Raw genomic sequence first — 20,348 nt, forward strand, 5'->3', positions numbered from 1 at the left:
CACCCCCTGGGATACTGAGGAAGGTGACTCAAAGGATGTCCTTTGACACTGTGATGTCAGTTTTGGCTGTGTTACTGTGCAAAAACCATGGTGAATTCCAGAGTGTCCTGCAGTGCAGTGACATCACTTCCACTTATGCTACCGGAAGGAATGCAGTGGCATTAATAGATGTCATTTTGCTCCCCCCTTATTTTGCTCCTGCTGTCTTGGGGTGCTGCATTGGGTGCCCCAGATGACTGGTAAAAGATTGCCCATCAAAGCAGGCAACCCAACCTGCACAGTAAACTGTAATTTAAGAGATGACATGATACATTAGTCAACTTTCCTGCCCCAAGAGCATCTGAGCTGCAAGTACAGGTCAGCAGTTATGGAACAGGAAGTGGGGAAAGCAGAATTATGACTTTGCTGATGTTGAGGCCAGGAATGAAGGCAAAAAACCAAAAATCTACAAGACAGGATCCGCAAGCTCAGCATCAGGAGGTGTACCATAGCAAGATGCAAGCCACCTCTCAAAGCCAATGAGGAATCTTATCCTCTGCTGAGTGACATTTTGGCACACCCAGTGAGTATGTCCCAAGATAAGAGGAGTTTTTGTTTTTCTACTCATGCATATTTGCAATGAAACTTTCCAAAGGCAGCAAAAACCCTGATGGCTTTAGACAAGTTGGGATTCCAGTAGCCGGCTTCCAACCTACAGAGAGCAAGGACCCAACCTCCATTCAGCACCTCTGCACAGCAGGGAACTTTCCTAGGGCAAGGAGACCAAAGACAATATCACACCTCTCCCCCAAACTCCTCTGACTGGTATTCTGTCACTGCACTTAGCGAAGTCTGAAGCCTTCCTCCAGACTGATGAACCTTTATCCAATTTAAATGATTCTTCTGGCAGAGGAAGAGCCTCTGAAACCAGAAGGTTCATGAGGCTAGAGAAGGCTTTTTGCTCAAGTAGAGAGGAAGGATACATAATACATACATAATAGTAGTTATGCAGTAACCCCAAGCTGCTAGGATTTTTATAGTGCAAAGCGCAATGGTGACCCCAAATGGGGCTTGAGATCAGGGAGGGTTTGCCCTTATCATCCCTGACAAGGAACTAGATTAAGAAAGCACCAAAAAAGTTCACCTGGGCTCTATTATACAGTAGTCCATCGCTGCTGACATTAACAAGCAGTTTGTCATTTTTCTGTAGGCTGGCAATTGCCCCCAAATAAATGGCATGATTCCAGTTCTGTGTCTTAATAATGGAACTGCTCCTCCTCAGTAGCTCAATTGGAACAGGGTAACCACTTTGGTGTTTTAAGATAACCTGTGTTACATGGGTAACCATTTTAATTTCCGGGCCACAGTTCTTCCTCTCTGTGGAATGATTTCGGAAAGTGACTTGAGCATAGACAAAGTAGTCCCCATGCTGTGGGATCACCAAAGATCCATTTTCATATTTCATGGTGTTCTTAGACTGCAGTATCTGGTCATATTTCCAATGGACGGTTGGGAACTCTCCTGGCACACATTTAATTTTTTCTAGGTCCAGCCCTGAAGGAAAAGGAAAAGGCAAAGCAAAATAAATGTTATTCACAGCCATATGAAAAACGTTCAAGAAATCCTGTTCCACAGACATGTCTCTCGGTAATTTTCCTGCTCTATAACCTGAGGTAATTTTTTCCCCTCCTGCTCCATAACCTGTAGCAATTTTTTTCTCTTCTCTGTTCTAATGGCCTTTGGAGCCATTAAATCATCTAGTTGGGTCTACAGCACATCCTGCACTTTAGTTTAAGTTCCTCTAAGAAGCAAACAGAAGACTTTCTCATCATGCCCAGAAACACGCTTTTCTCTTCTCTGTTTGTTTTGTTTTTGTTTCTGGTCTTGGATCCCAAACTTTACCCCTCCCCTCCCCAATGTAATCTGAACAGTTGCTAAAAATTACCTGTCAAGTGGGCCCTGGGCTTCAATTCTGGAGCTACAGATAAAGAAAAAAGGGAAAACTATTATTTTCTGTGCTTTAGTTCTCATTGGATTTTAGTCCATGCAGTATACCTAAAGGTTTGCTTTCCAGACAATGTTAACTTTGTGTTTTTTGGGGGGTGAGCAGGGGAGGACTCTATTGCAGATGGATCCCTGAGCTTTCAGGAAGGAAGCCAGCTTGTCCTGTTCTGAGTTTGTGGCAAAATACAGAATCCCATTTTATGAGATAGGCACGACATACAGATGTCACTGATTCACATATTACAGAGAAGACAGGTTCAGGATCACACTTGAGTTGCAGGTACTTTTCAGCTCCAATGCACATGGTGCCCAGTTCAGATTTGTGGCCCTTCACTGCCCCACACTCCATTTTCCTGACTTGCAGTGGTCTGGAAGGGGGGTGGACAAGGCAAATGCCTCCAAGCAGTTCACAGTTCCAGTATCGTTGCTTGGCTCTGGAAATCAAATGTCAGGGCACGGAGAATTGGAAGACCCATTAGTTTTGTTATAATCAGACTCTGTGCAGCTCCTATGTCACTGGGACTGATGTGGAATTTAAACTTGTGGCAGAATTTATTCTAATGTGCAGAGGGAGCTATTGTTGCTTTGGGGGGGGGGATCTGAACAGCAGGGGTGGGCTTCTTTTTTGTACTTTTAGGAAGGTGAGGAGTAAGGAAACAGATTGTTTCAAAGAGAGGGGGAAAAAGAGAGAAACAGAAATGGGGAGAAAAAAAACCCTTTTCTGTCATTTTCTTCCTTTGCCCTTTTTTTTCTCTTCCTATATTTTTTTCTTCATAGTATTTATTATTGAAATACTATGCTTAATCCCAATTTTCTGCCAGAATTGATGCAGAAATCACCATGGTACTACAAAAGTCTTTTTTTTTTTGGCCCCCAAAGTAAGCTTGCAAACAGCTCACAGGAATAATTTCCCCCAGTGGTGGGATTCAAATAATTTAACAACTGGTTTTGGTGGTGGGATTCAAATAATTTAACAACTGGTTGTTTACAACCATCATTTTAACAACCAATTTTTGCCGAAGTGGTGCGAACCGGCTGAATCTTTTGTCCCAACCCCACCCCCCCAGTTATATTAGCTATCAATATAGTTCTTGCATAGGAAGGGGATTCTCACCTGGTTGCATTCAGATTGACAAAATGTTTCCCCCTGAATTTTTAATCCTTCCTGCCTCTGTCATCCCCTTCCCTTTCTCTTTTGATTAGAAAAAAAAAGAACTTTGGATGTGTACTAGCAGACTGGAGAGAGCAGGGGCACTATATTGACTGCTGCTGTGTTAAAGAAAAATCCTTAGGATGACCGTTAGCTGTTGCTGCTCTGTCTAGCTGGACCCTAACTTAGTCCTAAATCGTAGTGCAAGAATTTCTTCCGGGCGCTGCCAAAGGAAGCAACGTACACAAGGCAGGAAATCTTACTAGACTTACCAGGAGGTGTACCAATTTGTTTCTGGAATATGGGTGTCCTTTCAGCACTTCCCTGGGAAAAAGAAAAAAAGAGAGGAAAAACCCAAGTAATTAATCTAGGACCAAACAAAGCTAGAGAAATCACCAGAGCCCCTAACCCTTCCCCCCGGCCCTGCAAAGGTTTCTTTGGCAGTGTGATATCAAAATCTGTATCGGCAAAATCTGCATAGGCAAAAACAATCCAGCTGTTGGGGTGCTGTGTGGTTTCTGGGCTGTATGGCCGTGTTCTACAATACAAATCCAGCTGTTCCTCTTTTGCACAGAACCAACTTTCTTAGAAGCAGAGGTGGGATTCAGGGGGTTCTGAAGGTTCTGTAGAACCTGTTTTTAAATTTAAAATATCACTTTTTTAATACTTAAAATATTTTTATTAAGTACTTAAAACTAAAAAAGTGATATTAAAATATTTTTAAATACTTTTTAACAGTCATTATTTGAATCCCACCACCATCGGAACCTGTTGCTAAAATGTTTGAAACCCACCACTGCTTAGAAGGATGAGTGAGTGGACTTAATGGCATCTGGGAGGCATGTTTGTGGGGATAATCATGTGGTGTGTAAGAAGAACAGAGGCATAATAAGCAAGCATCCCGATTTAAAATAAGCTTCTTAGTGACTGCATGGTTATAGCCATCATGGAATTCAAGGCACCATCTATGGGACTTTCAGGGGATTTCCATTTTATCTCTGATCCAACTGAGATGCCCTAAGACCCCTTCCGCATATGCAGAATAATGCACTTTCAATCCACTTTCACAATGGTTTGCAAGTGGATTTTGCAATTCCGCACAATAAAATCCGACTGCAAAGTGCACTGAAAGTGGATTGAAAGTGCATCATTCTGCATGTGCGGAAGGGGCCATGTTTCAGCAGCATTGCTATATCATAAGCCTTCTTCCCATACCATGAAAAGTGCTCAGGTTTTTTTGAGGGCGTGGGGTGGGAAGATGGGAGGGCCAGAAATCAACATAGTACTAGAGCCAGGATATGAAACTCAAACGTGAGCTTGCAAACAGACAGAGAGAAAATAAACCACTCCTTCTTCATCACACTACCCACCGCAGTGCTGCCAGTGACTTGGTTGCTTGGACAGAGACCAAACAACCAGACAAAAATGATCTGGTGTGCCACTGCTAGCCTGCATGCTGGGTTGCCTGCTGCTACCTTACAGCATGTAAAGGACTGTGCGGAGGTGGAGATTAACATGTTAATTACTGAAATGGGTTATTCCTGAGGAATAACTCCCTCCAACATCACTCCCTCCAACACAGACATTGTTTTACACCAGGTTTGTAGATGTGAGTGGTTAAGTAGTGAGATCTCTGCACACATTCGGAGAATGATTTATTCTAGCTCAAATTTATTTAGATCCTCCCAATTTCCATTGTGTATTCTATAGGGTGGCTTGCACCAAGATTCTTTGCCTATTACTAGATCAAATCCCAGGGCATTCAGAATCAGCAAACATGGACAGGTTTCTAGCTGATGAAATTCCTTATGTCACCAGTCAAGTTGCTAAATTTTGTACAGCAGTTTATAAGGTTTGTAACATAACATGTGGCGAGGCTCAGACTGAAATGGAAGGAACAAGCTGAACAATTATTGTGTGTCTTTTAAATTGTAAATACCTGAAAATGTGTAATTTTGAGTAAGTTTTGGATTGACATATTTTAAACTGCATCTTTGTTCTTCAGGATCTTTTCATGTGTTTATTGTTTACTTGATGTAATAATACATTGAACTGAACTGAATAGATCCTCCCAAATACTTTTTGGTTCTGCACTAAGAGGTTGTTGAAGTTCAGGATTGCTTGGATATTGAGCATTTCCAGCTTTTTGGCCTTTTCTAGGGAAGTAATCTGCATCAGTCAGTGGCGCAGTGCCGAGGGGGAAAGGTGGGGTGTGATGCGTCAGGCGCACACTGGTGCAAGGGCTTTCCGGGGTGTTCTGGGGCAGGGTGGGGCAGGGGTGCAGGACACAGGCATGCCCTGGGCCCAGTTTCCCCTCACTCCGGCCCTGGCTTCACTGGTTTGCCATTAATAATTAACAAGCTGGTTTGCCATTAATAATTTAAAACAGGTATTTTGAGCAATAGAAACTAGGCATTCATTTTTCTGCTCCTCCCCCAATTTCCCACATCTGCTCCTGAGGCAAATTATCCACTGCGCATAGAGGAGGCAGGTCAAAAGGGCAACATCATTTTTGCTTGCTACTGTGGACATTATTTGGGAAGAATCAAAGGGTGCAAAACAGAACAGGTGAAAATAGTTTGGCCAGTAAGGGGTTAACAAGCATTGCTGCATCCATTTTGAAACCAACAACTGCTTGCACATTTCCCATACATGTATATCCACAATGGAAAGGGCTACAAAAGGAAACTGATTGCTGAGTAAAGGCAAGGCATTCTCCACCTATATGCTCTCCTGTGGATATGAAGAGCCTTGGAATGAAGTAGTTTGGATAAAGGAAGGGTTTCAATCAATCTTTTTGCGTATCCCTCAGTTTATTACTAAAGTATCGAGAGGATCATTTTTGAAAACGGGAGTGCTTTTTCCCGCCTCTCTATTAAATGGCTTCAAATATCTGTCTGTTTTTTGAATTAAGGAGGTGAAGGAAAGGCATTTTGTGCATGACCAAGAGCTACTTTTCTTTCCACGGCTTGGCTTTAATGCTGAGAACACATTCTTTGGCTCAGGGAGGGAAAACAAGAAGATAATTATTGTAAGAGGAGAGCACTGATGGAGGGGCAGAACCAGTGGTGGGATTCAGCAGGTTTGCACCACTTTGGCAGAACCAGTTGTTAAAATGGTGCTTGTAAACAACCAGTTGTTAAATTATTGGAATCGCACCACCAGAACCGGTTGTTAAATTATTTGAATCCTGCCACTCGGCAGAACACAATATTACATTTTCCTATGAGCTGCTACCTGTTGGGACTGTGATATAAGGGTAGGGACTTCAGCGTTCCTCCTGTGCCATTTTCTGTAACTGAATCAGGCTCCTAGCAGCTGCTGGGTGATTGCAACAGAACGGCCAAGTTGTGAGAGCCCAGTCAAGTGGAAAACATTCTATCTCTTTCGGCCCATCCCGCTTAATTTCTACATGGAGAGGCATTTAATCTGTAAATTCTGATTCTCTGTAATTGGGCCATATGGAATCTTTAATTCTACAAATGATTGGGGGCAATTCATCAGTTTTAGTTACGGTCAGACTAGAGCAGCATTAGGTAAATAAAATAAAACTGAAAGGATAAGATATAATGAAACAGTAAATATTTGTCCCTTTCCGCATGGGCGGTAAAGAGTGCCCCAGAGACACTAAAAACAGAGTCCCTGGGGAGGGGTTCACATGGCCGCCGCAACCCCCGCGCGGTGTGAAGACGCTGCTTCTGAACCTCGCTCTCTCAGCGAGGTTTTTCAGAAGCAGCGTCTTCCAACCGCTGCCGTGCGAATGGCAGCAGATGGAAGGCGCCATTTTCCCCGCGCTGTCCCATAACGCTTACCTCGTCTCCTGGTTCTGGCTTGTTGCAGAGGCCAGGGGGCATGTGCAACTCCAGAGCCATCGCTCCAGCCTGTGGGGGCATGTCCACTGGCCACGCCATTCTCTGTGTTACTTAGAAAGTTTAAGCACTGGCCTCTGCAACGAGCTGGAAGCCAGGAGACGAGGTAAGCGTTCAGACGAGGTAAGCGCCGCCACCTGCCACACTCCCGGGACCATTCATGTGAATGGTCCTGGGTGGGTGTGTTGGCATTGTATATGCCGCCGCACCCCCGCACCGTTGCGGTGCGGAAAGGGCCTATATCTAAAAAGAAAAAGAGCAAAACCTACTAGTAAAAGGAATTTGGGAACACAAAAAAAATATGGGAACATAAAGGGAATAGGATAAAAGCACAAATACAAAAAGGGAATAAAATTTGCAAAACTATAAAAAGGGGAATTGGAACAGGGGAACAATAAAATAGCTAAATTGAAGGCTATAACTATCAAATTATTAGGCCTGCTTTATTGTACAGACCATTCTGAGATGTACTTTGTGCTGCTACACAGAACCTGGTCACGCTATATATTATGTCAAAATTGGTATCTAGAAATAGAAATATATATACATATAATTGGAGGAAATTACTTCATCATTAATGACTATTAAGAAATCAGTGGTTGCAGTTACACAGATTAGAGCTGGACTTATTCCTATTCTTCCCCTGTAAAATAAAACACCTGTCAAAAAGAGTGATATACCCATTCATGAAACGTATTCTTTTTGCCATCTGGAATCTGCTTGCCTGCAATATAGTTTTCGTTCCTGCCTTCCGTTTGTGACACAGTTAAATATTGATTGTGCTGACCTGGAAATTGCCTGTCAGATTTCACCCGTAGCTTCACCCAGTCATGTGTGGGATTGTTTCATTTTTCATGTCTGAAATACTGGAGGATCTGATTCCCGTTCTCATAACCAATGTGGCCAGTGTATATCCTTAAATGTTTATAGGTACAAGAGAGACTCAACCAATTGAAGGATGTTCTCCAACACTTCATGAATGTACTTTTTATAGAGAGCTGGAACTATAGGGTAGCCAGCCCTGGACTTTTGCCCCACACCCAGACAACTGATTTTAGAAAGGCATAGTATCTAGGGGTCTCAAGATTTAGCCTCTTCTGGGGAAGGGAAAGATACAAGGATCTAAGTTTGCCTGGTGTATCATCAGTGGCAGACCTAAGCCAGTGGAGTTATGGCCCTCTTGGCACATGTTACTATCATATTGAACAGTGCTGGCTGTTGACACATGGGAGAACAGAGAGAAATCAGAATTACCGTGGGGGGAATCTGAGCAGTATAAAAAATCTAATGAATTTGGAACAGATACTGTTGAGCATTCTTGACTGCCATCTCTAGTATCTAGTGAGCAGCAGTGGCGTAGGAGGTTAAGAGCTCGTGTATCTAATCTGGAGGAACCGGGTTTGATTCCCCACTCTGCCGCCTGAGCTGTGGAGGCTTATCTGGGGAGTTCAGATTAGCCTGTGCACTCCCACACACTCCAGCTGGGTGACCCGGCTGGGTCATGCTTCTTGAGCTCTCTCAGCCCCACCTACCTCCCAGGGTGTTTGTTGTGAGGGGGGAAGGGCAAGGAGATTGTAAGCCCCTTTGAGTCTCCCGCAGGAGAGAAAGGGGGGATATAAATCCAAACTCTTCTTCTTCTTTGTTGTGGAATTAATGACAGAAGATCTTGGAGTTTGACTGACGGCTCAGAGTGAATTGGTCAAGCTGCTGACCTTGCAAGTTACTTATATTCTACTGCTTGAAAGACACTTGAACTGTGATTTTGAATGAGACTGAACCGCAGCTTGAATATGTGTCAGCAGTTTGTGAAAGGCACAATCGAAAACAGTGTGTCATTTCAATAAAGAGGTCTTTTTGAGGGCAGGTGTATGAGTCAAACCATGGAGTTTGTAGATTTCATTACGGGCCCCATGCCTCCTTGCCATGACTTCAGGCAGTTCTGGGAAACTTGCCAAGCCAAGTGACTTATCACTCAGGTATTCTTCAGTTATGCCATTGATTCTGTTCTGCCTCTTCTAGCTGGAGTTGCCACAACGCCTGGAGAAAAATGTTCCTTGCCTTTCATAGAAGCTTAATAGGAGCAGCGGTGGAGTAGGAGGTTAAGAGCTTACTAGAGTTCTTTGAGGGTGTAACTTACTAGAGTTCTTTGAGGGTGTAAACAGACATGTGGATAAGGGGGAACCAGTGGACATTGTCTACTTGGATTTCCAAAAGGCTTTTGACAAAGTTCCTCACCAGAGACTGTTGAGAAAACTGAGCAATGAAGGAATAAGAGGGGAAGTCCTCCTATGGATTAAAAACTGGTTGAGGAACAGGAAACAAAGGGTGGGCATAAATGGGAAGTTCTCACAATGGAGAGATGTGGGAGTGGTAGGTGTCCCCAAGGATCCGTTTGGGACCAGTGCTCTTTAACTTATTCATAAATGACCTGGAAGTAGGGGTGGAGTAGTGTGGTGGCTAAGAAGTTTGCAGATGATACCAAATTATGTAGGGTGGTAGAACCACAAAGAGTTAGAAAGAGCTCCAAAGTGGACCTTGATAAAATTAGGTGAGTGGGCTAAGAAATGGCAAATTGCGAGTTCAATGTGGCTAAATGTAAAAGTGATGCACATAGGGGCAAAAAAATCCAAACTTCACATATGCAGCTACAGGGGTCGGTGCTATCAGTCCTGAGACCAGGAAAGGGATTTGAAGTGCTAGTTGATAGTTCCATGGAATGTCAGCCTCAATGCATAACTGGCAGCACAATGAAAAAAGGCAAACTCTATGCTGGGGGGATAATTAGGAAAGGAGTTGATAATAAGAGCTGCAAGAGTTGTCATGCCCTTATATAAAACAGTAGTCTTTGACGCGCTTGGAAGTACTATGTTCAGTTCACTGGTAAGCCCACATCTCAAAAAAGGATATAGAAGAGATAGAAAAAAAGTGCAGAAGAGACCTTGAGGATGATTGAAGAGTTGGAGCACCTTCCTTATGAGGGAGAGCTGCAGCGTTTGGGACTCTTTAGTTTGGAGAGGAGACGTCTGAGGGGGGATATGATTGAAGTCTATAAAATTTTGCATGGGGTAGAAAATGTTGACAGAGAGAATTTTTTTCTCTCTTTCTCACAATACTAGAACCAGGGGCATACATTGAAAATGTTGGGGAGGGAAGAATTAGGACTAATAAAGGAAACACTTCTTCATAGCGTGTGATTGGTGTTTGGAATAATAACACTGCCACAGGAGGTGGTGATGGCCACTAACCTGGATAGCTTTAAAGGGGCTTGGACAGATTTATGGAGGAGAGGGTCGATCTATGGCTACCAATCTTGATCCTCCTTGATCTCCAGATTGCAAATGCTGTCAGCGAGACCAGGTGCTCAGGAGCAGCAGCAGCAGCAGAAGGCCATTACTTTCACCTCCCTGCATGTGAGGCTCCCAAAAGGCACCTGGTGAGCCACCTCTGTAGCAGAGATGCTGGACTGGATGGACTCTGGTCTGATCCAGCAGCAGGCTAGTTCTTATGTTCTTATGTTCTTATGTTCTTAAGAGCTCATGTATCACAATTCTGGAGGAACCGGGGTTTGATTCCCAGCTCTGCCGCCTGAGCTGTGGGGGGGGCTTATCTGGGAATTCAGGATTAAGCTTTATCTACTCCCACACATACCAGCTGGGTGACCTTGGGCTAGCTCCAGCAGCTCTTCCTGAGGCTCTCTTAGTCCCAAACCCACCTCACAGGGTGTTTGTTGTGAGGGGAGGAGCAAGGAGATTGTAAGCTCCTTTGAGTCTCCTGCAGGAGAGAAAGGGGGGATATAAATCCAAACTCTTCTTCTTCTTCTTAATTTGGGGAAATGGGCAAGTGAAACTTTTACAGGCATGGATGTAATAATAATAATTTATTCATTCATTCATTTAAGGATTTTTGCCAATGAGAAACTGAACAAAACCTTACTATGTAAAATGAGTTACAGTAAAGTTAAAACAAATAAAACAGGGAATTTATAGATTTGCAGGATTAATTCACTGAAGATACCATGAGTTGTCAGGCCTTAAGTATTATTGCACAATATTATGCAGCCTGAACCATAACTGGGGAGTTATCTCCCATAAGAAATTTCTGATCGGTTCCTCTTCACTGCTAATATACAATCTTTCAATCAAAGGCTCAATAATGTTTGAGTGAGCTGTCTTATAAAAAGAACATCTGAAAAACACATGGTCAATATATTGTCGAAGGCTATTGACATGGTCAATAGTTTTCAACTCTCCAGACTTGCAAAGACAAAATCTTTCTACCCTTGGAATCTTATTAAATATCCCTTTTAAAATGGCAGAAGGTAGGACTGTACATCTATCAAGTCAATAAACCCTTCTGTGGCTATTTATTTCTAGCAGGTGAAGCTAGGCACCTGGTGCAGGAATATATCTGCTATGAGGAGGGGTCAAAAATAAAGGGCCCCTTGAAAGATCAGTTTGGCACTTAATATCTTTAACCCTTTGACTTATAATTTGCCTAACTTGATCCTGTACCAACTGAAGCTATGCTAAAGGGGGAAATCCAAGGATGCTTTCTATGGCTTTACACCACTTGGGCAAGGAGGTACATAATAGCACCTGATAAATAATGGGGTCCAGCATTCAAGCAATCTACTTTACCTCTGAGACATGGCTTCTCCCCAAGACATATTCAGACCATATATGTGTCTGGCCCTTTATTTTCAGCTCTGACTTCTATAAGCTCTCTGAGATCCATTGGATCAGACAGTGTGTCATGGAAATGTCAGAGTAGGATCTGGGAGATCCAGATTCAAATCCCCACTTTCTTATGGAAATATGCTGGATGGTCTTGGATCAGTTACCATCTTTCACTTTAGCCTACCTCTCAAGGTGGTTGTCATGATATAATGAAGGAGGGGACAATTGTGGTGTAGACCACTTTGATTCCTCATGTCATGGTAAAAAACATAAATAAATTTAAGGAAGTGGTCCCTCCGGTCCTTTGGCCAAGGATTCAGTGTTGGAGAGCCATGATTCATGTGGGTTAGGATTTAGGATTAGGGTGAATATCTTATTTTGCCGATTACAGCTGCCAGTTGTGTAGATGGAGACTATTGGGAACACAACGGGATGTTTTATAGGCTGTAGTAATCGGTGAGCCTTGTTGACACGATTGCTTCCCTTCCTACTTGGCAGAGACCCAGATGGCTTGCCTCCAATGATTACACTTATGGTTTGGCAGTCTGGGACCGACAGTCTCTTGAATGAAATTGAGTCAGCAGAGTTAATATATAACTTCATTCACTCTGACCTCTGCGTGCACAAATTGCTTAACAGTTGTTATGCAATAGCCCATGTGAAAGACAGATTACAATAAATGTCAGGGTGCTGGAAACATTTGTCATAAGACAAAAACAATGCTTGACAAGTTTGCTGCCTGTTTCAAATTGAGATGCAGAATTCTCGGCTCAACTCACTGCTGCTTGGAGGGACACAGCGGTAATTTGCCTTCGATATGGATAGAATTCCTCTGCTGATTCTATCTCGTTAACTTTCTGTTAGCAAAGGAAAATCCCCAGCAAGAGGGAGCAAAACAGAAGCCAAATTCACATCCAACTTTATTCCCAGCCACACTGACAGCCTTCCAGCAAGAGCTAGAATTTTGTTTTCCAGTGCTATATTCCCCTGAGACTTGGAATGTTTATGGACATTCTAATCACACTAGATGAATCAATCTGTGCTACTGCTTCTTGCGTAATACACAGTAAAGGTGCGGGTGTCTGCCAATGCAGCATTATTCTTGGTGGGATGCACAAAGCAATGTACTTTCCCAAGGCTCATTCGCAACTGTGACATGTGCCACAAGTTAACAAGCCTCCTAGACAGAACAGATTCCTGAACAGAGACTTTCAAAGGTGACAGTGATGAGTGAGGTGGACCAATGAACTTACACACTACAAAACGGGTTTCTATGCTCAGCTGCTTTTATTCAGGAGAAGAATACTCATTTGTAGAAGGATCAACTTCTCTGAAACAGCCCTTTCCGCACGGGCGATATTCAGTGGCCCAGGGACGACAAAAACGCCATCCCTGAGCTGCTGTTCGCACCGTCCTGGCCACCTGAAAATGGCATGAAGCTGCTGCTTTTAACCTTGCAAAACAAGTGAGGTTTTTTGCAAAGCACCGTCTTCCCGTCAGCGCGGTGCAAACTGCACCACTGGGAAGACGCTGCTTCCCTCCGTCGCCTCCACTCACCGTCATGTCCAGGGTCACCCTGGAGGGCTGCAGGGACTCTGCCCAAGCTGCCCCTCTCCGAACCTCCTGGAGGTCCGAGGAGGAGGAGCAGCGTGGAGCAGGTCCTACCTGCAGCCCTCAGGGGCTGACGCTGTGGACATGACTGTGAGTGGAGGGGGCTGAGCGAGAGGTGGCTCCGTGCGGAGCCGCCTCTCCAGCTTGGAGTGGGGGTGGAGGCCACTTGCATGTTAGTGTGCGAACGGTCCCCAAGCCTTTACCGGCATAAATTATGCCGGTGGAGGCTTGGTTTTGCCCATGTGCGGAAAGGGCCATAGGAACAAGTCTCACACATTTCTATCTTCTTGTCCCTTAGTAGTGGAGATGATGTAGAATGAGATGGTAGAATGGGCTGTAACACTGGGGGAGAGTTGTATTTTTAAGTCTTCCCCCACATGACAGTGCCTGAACTGGATAGTCATAGGCTAGCCTGATCTCATCAGATCTTCTTGGAAGCTGAGCAGGGTAGTCCCTGGTTAACATTTGGGTTGGAGGAGACCATCAAGGAATTTCAGGTCACTACACAGAGACAGGCAAGGGCAAAGCACCTCTGAACATCTCAAATAATGTAACAGTGCCCCCAAGTTCCCCCTCAACACATTGGGGGAAGAGAGTCTGTCTTAGCTTTTTGTGCACTGTGCAGTGTTCTGGTTTCAGAGAGTTAGTACTGGAGGGAAATTTTAAGGGGGGGAAAGTAACTCTGCTAAAATCTTGGCATTTTGCCCCTTCATTACCATTATTGAACATGTCCAGATGAGGCCTGAGATGTAGGATCCTTACCAGAGGCCTGTGCTTTCTAAGATTTTCCTCCAAATTCTATATAGCAAGTTCTTTCAGGTTTTCCTGTCTTGTCCCTAATCTTATTCTGCACCTTTCCTTTAGCCACTTAGCTCCTGCCTCTTCTGCCTCTTCAATTTCCTAGCTTTCTGGGACTTGCTTCCATTCTACCTCTTGACCCTTCAACTGCTGTACACAACTCACCTTTGTGAGGTTTTAATCCCAACAGATGGGAAAATAAGAAGCTGGGTTGTTGCTGGGCCTTTCCCCACTTACCTTAAGCCCTGCGCTACTTGAGGAGAGTAGCACGGGGTTCCCCGGCACTCCCCACGAGAGGGGCGGCGACAGCGCAGCCGCCCCGACGCTGCTGCTGTTGTGCCCCCTCAGCACGAGGCATCCCTGGCGCTCTTGCAAAGGGTGCCTTTTGATGACCTCGCGCTGAGCGCAGGGTCATGGGGACGCCCGGGCATGCGCCAGGGATGCCGCGCACTGGGAGTTGCGTGCAGTGACGGCGGCCAAGGGAAAAGTGGGGAAAGGCCCGCTTTTTTCTAATGTTTGGTCTGGTTCAGGATTATCTGTTCTGGCTGATGGTGGCTCTGTTGGGTGTCAGCAAGAGGAAGGAATTTCACAGAATTTTCCACTAGAGATCTTTTAACCAGAGATGCTGGGAACGAGGGCATGGATTATTTGAAAGAAAAGTGGGTTACAAGGGTCTTATATGAAGAACAAAGCCTCCTTGCCAATAAGTTTGTTTACTTTGTGGGTCTGCTCTAGCACATATTTCTGAAAGAAAGACCCATCAGTCATTAGCAGAGCACTTGGCCTTCTCTGCATAAGTTAAACCCCTGTATAAGTTAAATCCCTCCAGTGTTGTGAAAGATAACAGCGTGAAACCTCTCCATTTCTGTGGCACAAAGAAATGTGCCTGCTTATTATTCAGAGTGAATTGGGGAAGCTGGGGTGGCTTCTGCAATTCACATAAGGCATGCATGCAGCATGTGTCAAGTTCCATTGTGTTTTTGCTGCTCCCCCTGCCCCCCCTCCCCACATAGATACTTTGCTGTTTGGGATGCAGGTAGTAGAGAAGAAGAGTTATTTTTTTACTCAACCTTTCTCTACCTTTAAGGAGTCTCAAAGTGGCTTACAAATTCCTTCCCTTCCCCTCCCCACAACAGGCACCTTGTGAGGTAGGTGGGGCTGAGAGAGTTCTGAGAGAACTGGGACTGGCCCCAAAACACCCAGCAGGCTTCATATGGAGGAGTGGAGAATCTAATCTAGTTTTAATCTAGTTTTCCAGATTAGAGTCTGCTTCACATGTGGAGGAGCAGGGAATCAAACCCAGTTCTCCAGATTAGAGCCCGCTGTTTTTCCACAGTGGCTCTTAGTTGGTCACTTGATATTGACCACGTATGTCGGATTGTTATGGTTTTTGTAAAACTAGAAAGTTGTATTTTAGACCTATAGTGTTTTTAATTGGTTATTTGTATACACCTCATAATAAATATCTGGTTGATTTTATTTGTGTAATGTAACCCAAGGCCACCCTCCTAGCCACATCCAACAGTATGTCAGCATTACTACACTTGTTCTACAGCTGTGGCCATTCCTTTATTCCTCCTGCCCCCAAATTTTTCAATGCCAAAGTCGCCTTGAGATTGCTTTACGGAGTCCCAATTTGGATTCAAGCTGTTAACCACTCTTTGAATTCCCTTCAATCCAATTTTTTTATAAGATAACTGGATTCCCGAATTGTGTGCCCTACGCAGCCCTTTGCCTAGAGTTAGGTCAAAACTCTTTGGAATCAGCCGCTTGGCTGAGGGCTTTTAGATTCTGGCTGTGAATTCATTTTCTCTCGGACTGTACTTCCCTGGTCCACTGCCTGCTCTCTGACACCCATTCCAACCCCTGGTTTTCTATAATCGAAATAAAAATGGCTTCTAATGGACTGTCAGTGGATTCACTCTGCCCTTTGTCCTATTCAGAAACTTTTACAAAATTAAAAGGTTAACTATTGGATAGCGAGTTTTCTATCCTAATCACTGCGGCCAAGAAAGCGTGCTCCCCCCTGTATTTTTCTATCCCATTTGAACAGGGCCACTTGGCACAGTACCTGTATTGCTTAATAAACCCTGCTCAAAGGAGAGCCATAATGCTCGCCAGGTTTAATGTTATGCCTTCCGCCTTGTTAGGTGGCAGATTTAACAAGCAAGAAAAGTCTAAAAGATTGTGCCCATGTAATGCTGGCTCAGTTGAATCTCTGGCCCACCAATTATTACACTGTCCCAGATTTAAGAAAATCAGATCCAAGTATGTGAATTTTACTCCTTTACACTTATCCAATCTCCCCGATTTTTTTAGATTATACTACTTGCTGGACAATCCTGATCCTTCTCTCTGTATGATAGTGGCAGACTTTCTCCCGGAAATTGTTAAATGCCAGTAGATTTCCTTTCACTTAACATTTATTTCCTGTATTGTATAATTATGTTTTGTTTTAATCAGTTCTTAACTATTGTTGTCTCTGCCAATAAAGACTTGCAGCTGCTGAAGGTTGTAATGTAACCCTTGTGAGTAGTATATATTGAGATTTTATTTTACCCATGCAGTCTGCTAGGTTGTTCTGGGCCATTTCTTATCTCTCAGAACAAAGTCCAGTTTTGAGGATTTGCTTACTGAATGCTCACTACACCTTTAAAAATATTAAAACAAATACTCAAGGCAACTTACATCAGCAAGGAACAACACTTTACAAACATGCGTTTTACTTCAAGTTAACCTCACCCCCTCGGACCCTTTGGTTCAAAAGACTGAAGGGGCAATAAAAGCATTATTGCCTATGTGCAATGGAATCTTAAGTAGAGTTGTGCCTTTTTGAATCAAACGAAGTCAATGAGTTTGAAAAGTATAACACTGATAATTTGAGGAACTGAAAGGGAAAACCCTCTATAAAAAGTATGCAGTGTCAATATTTAGAAAAGGTTCTTGGACAGAAGAAGCGTTGCTGGGTATTCAGTATTTGCATGGGCACATTTCTGAATAGGTTGCATTTTTTTAAAAAAAAGCTTTTAATTTTGCCCCTTTTTCAACATTCCCATTAAGGGTTCGAATTTCGTTCTGCATCAGTGCCCGAATAACCAGCAAGAAAAGAAAGGGGAGAGGGGGAAACATATGGAAAAGGATGCTTTTATACTTCCCCCTCCCTGTTTCACTTTCCTCGAAACTCTCCCCTCATCCAATAATGTTTTAATTTGTCCCCTGGGCTATTTGCTTCACCCTTTGCCATAAAGCCGCACATAGTCTCATTCTGTTTGCTTACCTCTCCCGTGAAGGTTTGGGACTCTCTGAGATGTTTGCCCAGCAGATAAAAAACTGGCAAAGCCAGCAGGAACACAGCCAGCAGGCAGGAAGCTAGGAGGCAGCTGAAGTTTTTCCCCTGACTCTTCCTCTTGCAGCTGTGTCGGGCTGGCCAAAGTGCGCTGCTTTGCAGGGGAAAGTCGACAGCCCTGTCCATGGTAGCAGTTTGCCTCTGGACACTGCTCAGAGCCTTCTGAGCCTTGCGGTGGGTTGAGATGCTCATGTATATATATATGCTGGAAGCCAGCACGTAGTAACACACCCTTTCCAACACAAATGCACCACCTACGCCTTGATGATGGGGGAAAACTCTGGCTGCTTTCCCTGTGCCCGGAGAGGATGGGATTTGTTCTTGAGGAGGAAGTGAGGAAAGTCCCTGAGGGGGAGGGATGAAGATCATGAGAGCAAGTCGGCAGTGAGATGGGGAGAGCAATCTTTGCCTAGAGCTGAAAGGAATGTTGATGCTGGCAGGAAGCAGCCAAGAGGGCTGACAGGAACTGTAGCTGGGTTCTGATGCTACGGAGAAGGGCTTGCAAAGGACCTTGGCCAAATACTTTTTTATATATAACCTCTTTTAAAAATAACAGCACTAGAGTCAACTGGGCCGTAATTGCGACAGGGGGCAGGGCACATGGTGAGCTCCGGAGCAGTGAGCATGCGTGCCCTAAGCCAGCTGGACAGCTGATCAACACCAGGCCTGATCGTGTGATGTGCGCAAGGGAAGGAGCACACTCCCTATATATTAGGAAGCACGCGGTTGCTCCAGCCTTCTTCGACATCTGGAGCAAACTGACCCACACTCTCTCCCTATTGTCAGGGTTTTTTGCTGCTTATATTGTCGCAGCCATGGCGGTTTGGGCAGAGGAGCGCATCCTTGTGGGGAGGCCGAGCTTGCGCACCGGACCTCCCTGAAGTTGGGGGCCTCCACAAGAGGCCTGGGGTGGGTCGGACTCATGCCGCATGCCGCGGAGGCCTCTGCAATTTGAGCTCGACACCCTAGCAGGAAGGAGGCCACAGTGGGTAGGCGCCCAGGTGGCCCAGTATCTTCTCTGTCCACCCCAATATGGATTGGGATTGGTGCCGGGGTTCAGCCATGGGTGCTGACCGGCTGCTCGTATGCGCTCCTCTTGCTTGCCCAGCTTCTACCTCAATAAAAGGGCTGCGGCCCATTTTAATTCCAAGACGTGTCCTGTGGTTATTCACCAGATGAAACCTCTGCACATCTGGGTGCAAATCCTGTTGGATTGGACCAATGTTCCACCTACTCCACCACCCTGTTTCATGCAGTAGCTAACCAGAGGTTTCTGGGAAACCCAGAGGTAGGGGTACGGAAGCCAAAGCCTCCCCTGTTGCTACTCTCCAGCAACTGGCATCCAGTGCTATACTGCCTTTGAACATGGAGGGTCTATTTAGTAATCATGGTTAACTGATGTTGATATACCTAAATTTGGCTACTCCCTCTTTAAAGTAAGCAGGGGTAGTATAGCATCCTGTTGTACTGAGTTCTGCAAGTTAATTATAGATGGTGCAAAGAAATACTATTTTTGCCTATTTATAGCTCATAGGATTTTGATGGCCAAGGGGTGGGAGTGGATTTTCATTTCATAATTTGGTAATTATACAATATTCATAATTTGGTAATTATACCATGCAATCCCAATTACCCCCTTTCCCCTAAACTTTAAAGCCCCAATATGAACTTGTATTGATAATTTAAAATGCAAAAGAGGATACTGGAAGTTTATTTCTTTAAAAGTGTAAAAGTATTGGATTTGACAAATGGATACATTATCAATGGTATTTTGGTTCACACCCATGTAAAATTACTTGGGTCCAATTTCACAGAACACATTAGTTGCTGCAAACAAATGCACAATGGAATGTAGTCATGATTCCTGTAAGCTGGATCAAAGCCACTGGTTGTTTAAAGCTTTTTGAAGTAAATATTTTTTTCCAGGTGCCTAAATGTTGAATCTTAGGAGTTCAGACTTTTTAATACAGTAAAGTAGGAATGATAAAACTGAGCTAGTTTCAGCCTCAGGGCAAATTGCGTTGTTTCATTTGTAATAGAAACAACTCCTTTGCCAAGAAAGTAAGATCGGGCAGAACTTGATGTTTGTAGTAGAATTTGGGGAGCCTAGATAAACAGGGAACTGAATTCTATCAGTTTGGTCACATGGCCACTGGGCTATGCCAGAAGGATGGGAATTGTAGTTCCTGAACATCTGGAGAGCCGCAGGTTCCCTACCCCTGATCTAGAGGATCTTTGGTGTGCAAAATTAGTTCTACGTCATTTTTCCCCACATCTTTGACTTTGTAGTAGACTGAGGTTTCCCTGTGCCTGCATATCCCAGACACAGGAGAGCATTCATGCAAGCCAGAACAAACACCCTACTCTCAGTAGTCTTATCTGGCAAATACCAGCAATTTCCATAAACATAGAGATTCTGCATCAGTAGATGCAGGATCCTGATTATTTGACTCATATCCTGTTGGATTATCAATGGCATAAAAATTTAAGGGAGAAATTATAAAGGACTGTAGCACCACTTCATTAAAGAATGAATAAATGTGAGCTTCTTCCATTCTTATTCATGGACCCAAACCCAGCTGTTACTTTGGAAGTGGCAATTGTTTTAATTAGCGGTCTCTGATCAATGGTCATCTAGCCTTGCGAATGGTCCTAAGTAAAGACAGAGGTCCTTTCTGCACAGCAAATGTAAAGGGGGTTGCAAGCAGGATAAATGAACCTATTGTAGCTCCAGGCAGTTCTCGTGGCTGGGCATCTAGTGGTCAGCGAACACATTATTAAGTGCATGCCTTCCTTGCATGGAGGCACTATTTCCCCGCTCACCTCCCTCTGCTGCATAGCTACGAAGCCTGGGAGGCTTCCGTCCTAGCCATGCTGCCGTCCCTGTACCCCTCCATAGCTATGCAGCAGAGAGG

General features: G+C 44.3%; 1 protein-coding gene across 1 annotated transcript; it reads right to left on the reverse strand.

Annotated features, from left to right (window-relative positions):
• Positions 1 to 1,093: 1,093 nt before the first annotated feature.
• Positions 1,094 to 18,364, reverse strand: TNFSF15 (TNF superfamily member 15). Its single transcript, XM_048512147.1, has 5 exons — positions 18,302 to 18,364; positions 17,365 to 17,778; positions 3,406 to 3,457; positions 1,925 to 1,957; positions 1,094 to 1,533 (listed from the first exon to the last, which is right to left on the reverse strand). Exons 1-5 carry the CDS (start codon positions 18,362 to 18,364, stop codon positions 1,094 to 1,096), a joined length of 1,002 nt encoding a protein of 333 aa, XP_048368104.1.
• Positions 18,365 to 20,348: the final 1,984 nt, after the last annotated feature.

This window comes from Sphaerodactylus townsendi, linkage group LG12, assembly GCF_021028975.2.
Source record: "Sphaerodactylus townsendi isolate TG3544 linkage group LG12, MPM_Stown_v2.3, whole genome shotgun sequence".
In the NCBI taxonomy this organism is placed as follows: Eukaryota; Metazoa; Chordata; class Lepidosauria; order Squamata; family Sphaerodactylidae; genus Sphaerodactylus; species Sphaerodactylus townsendi.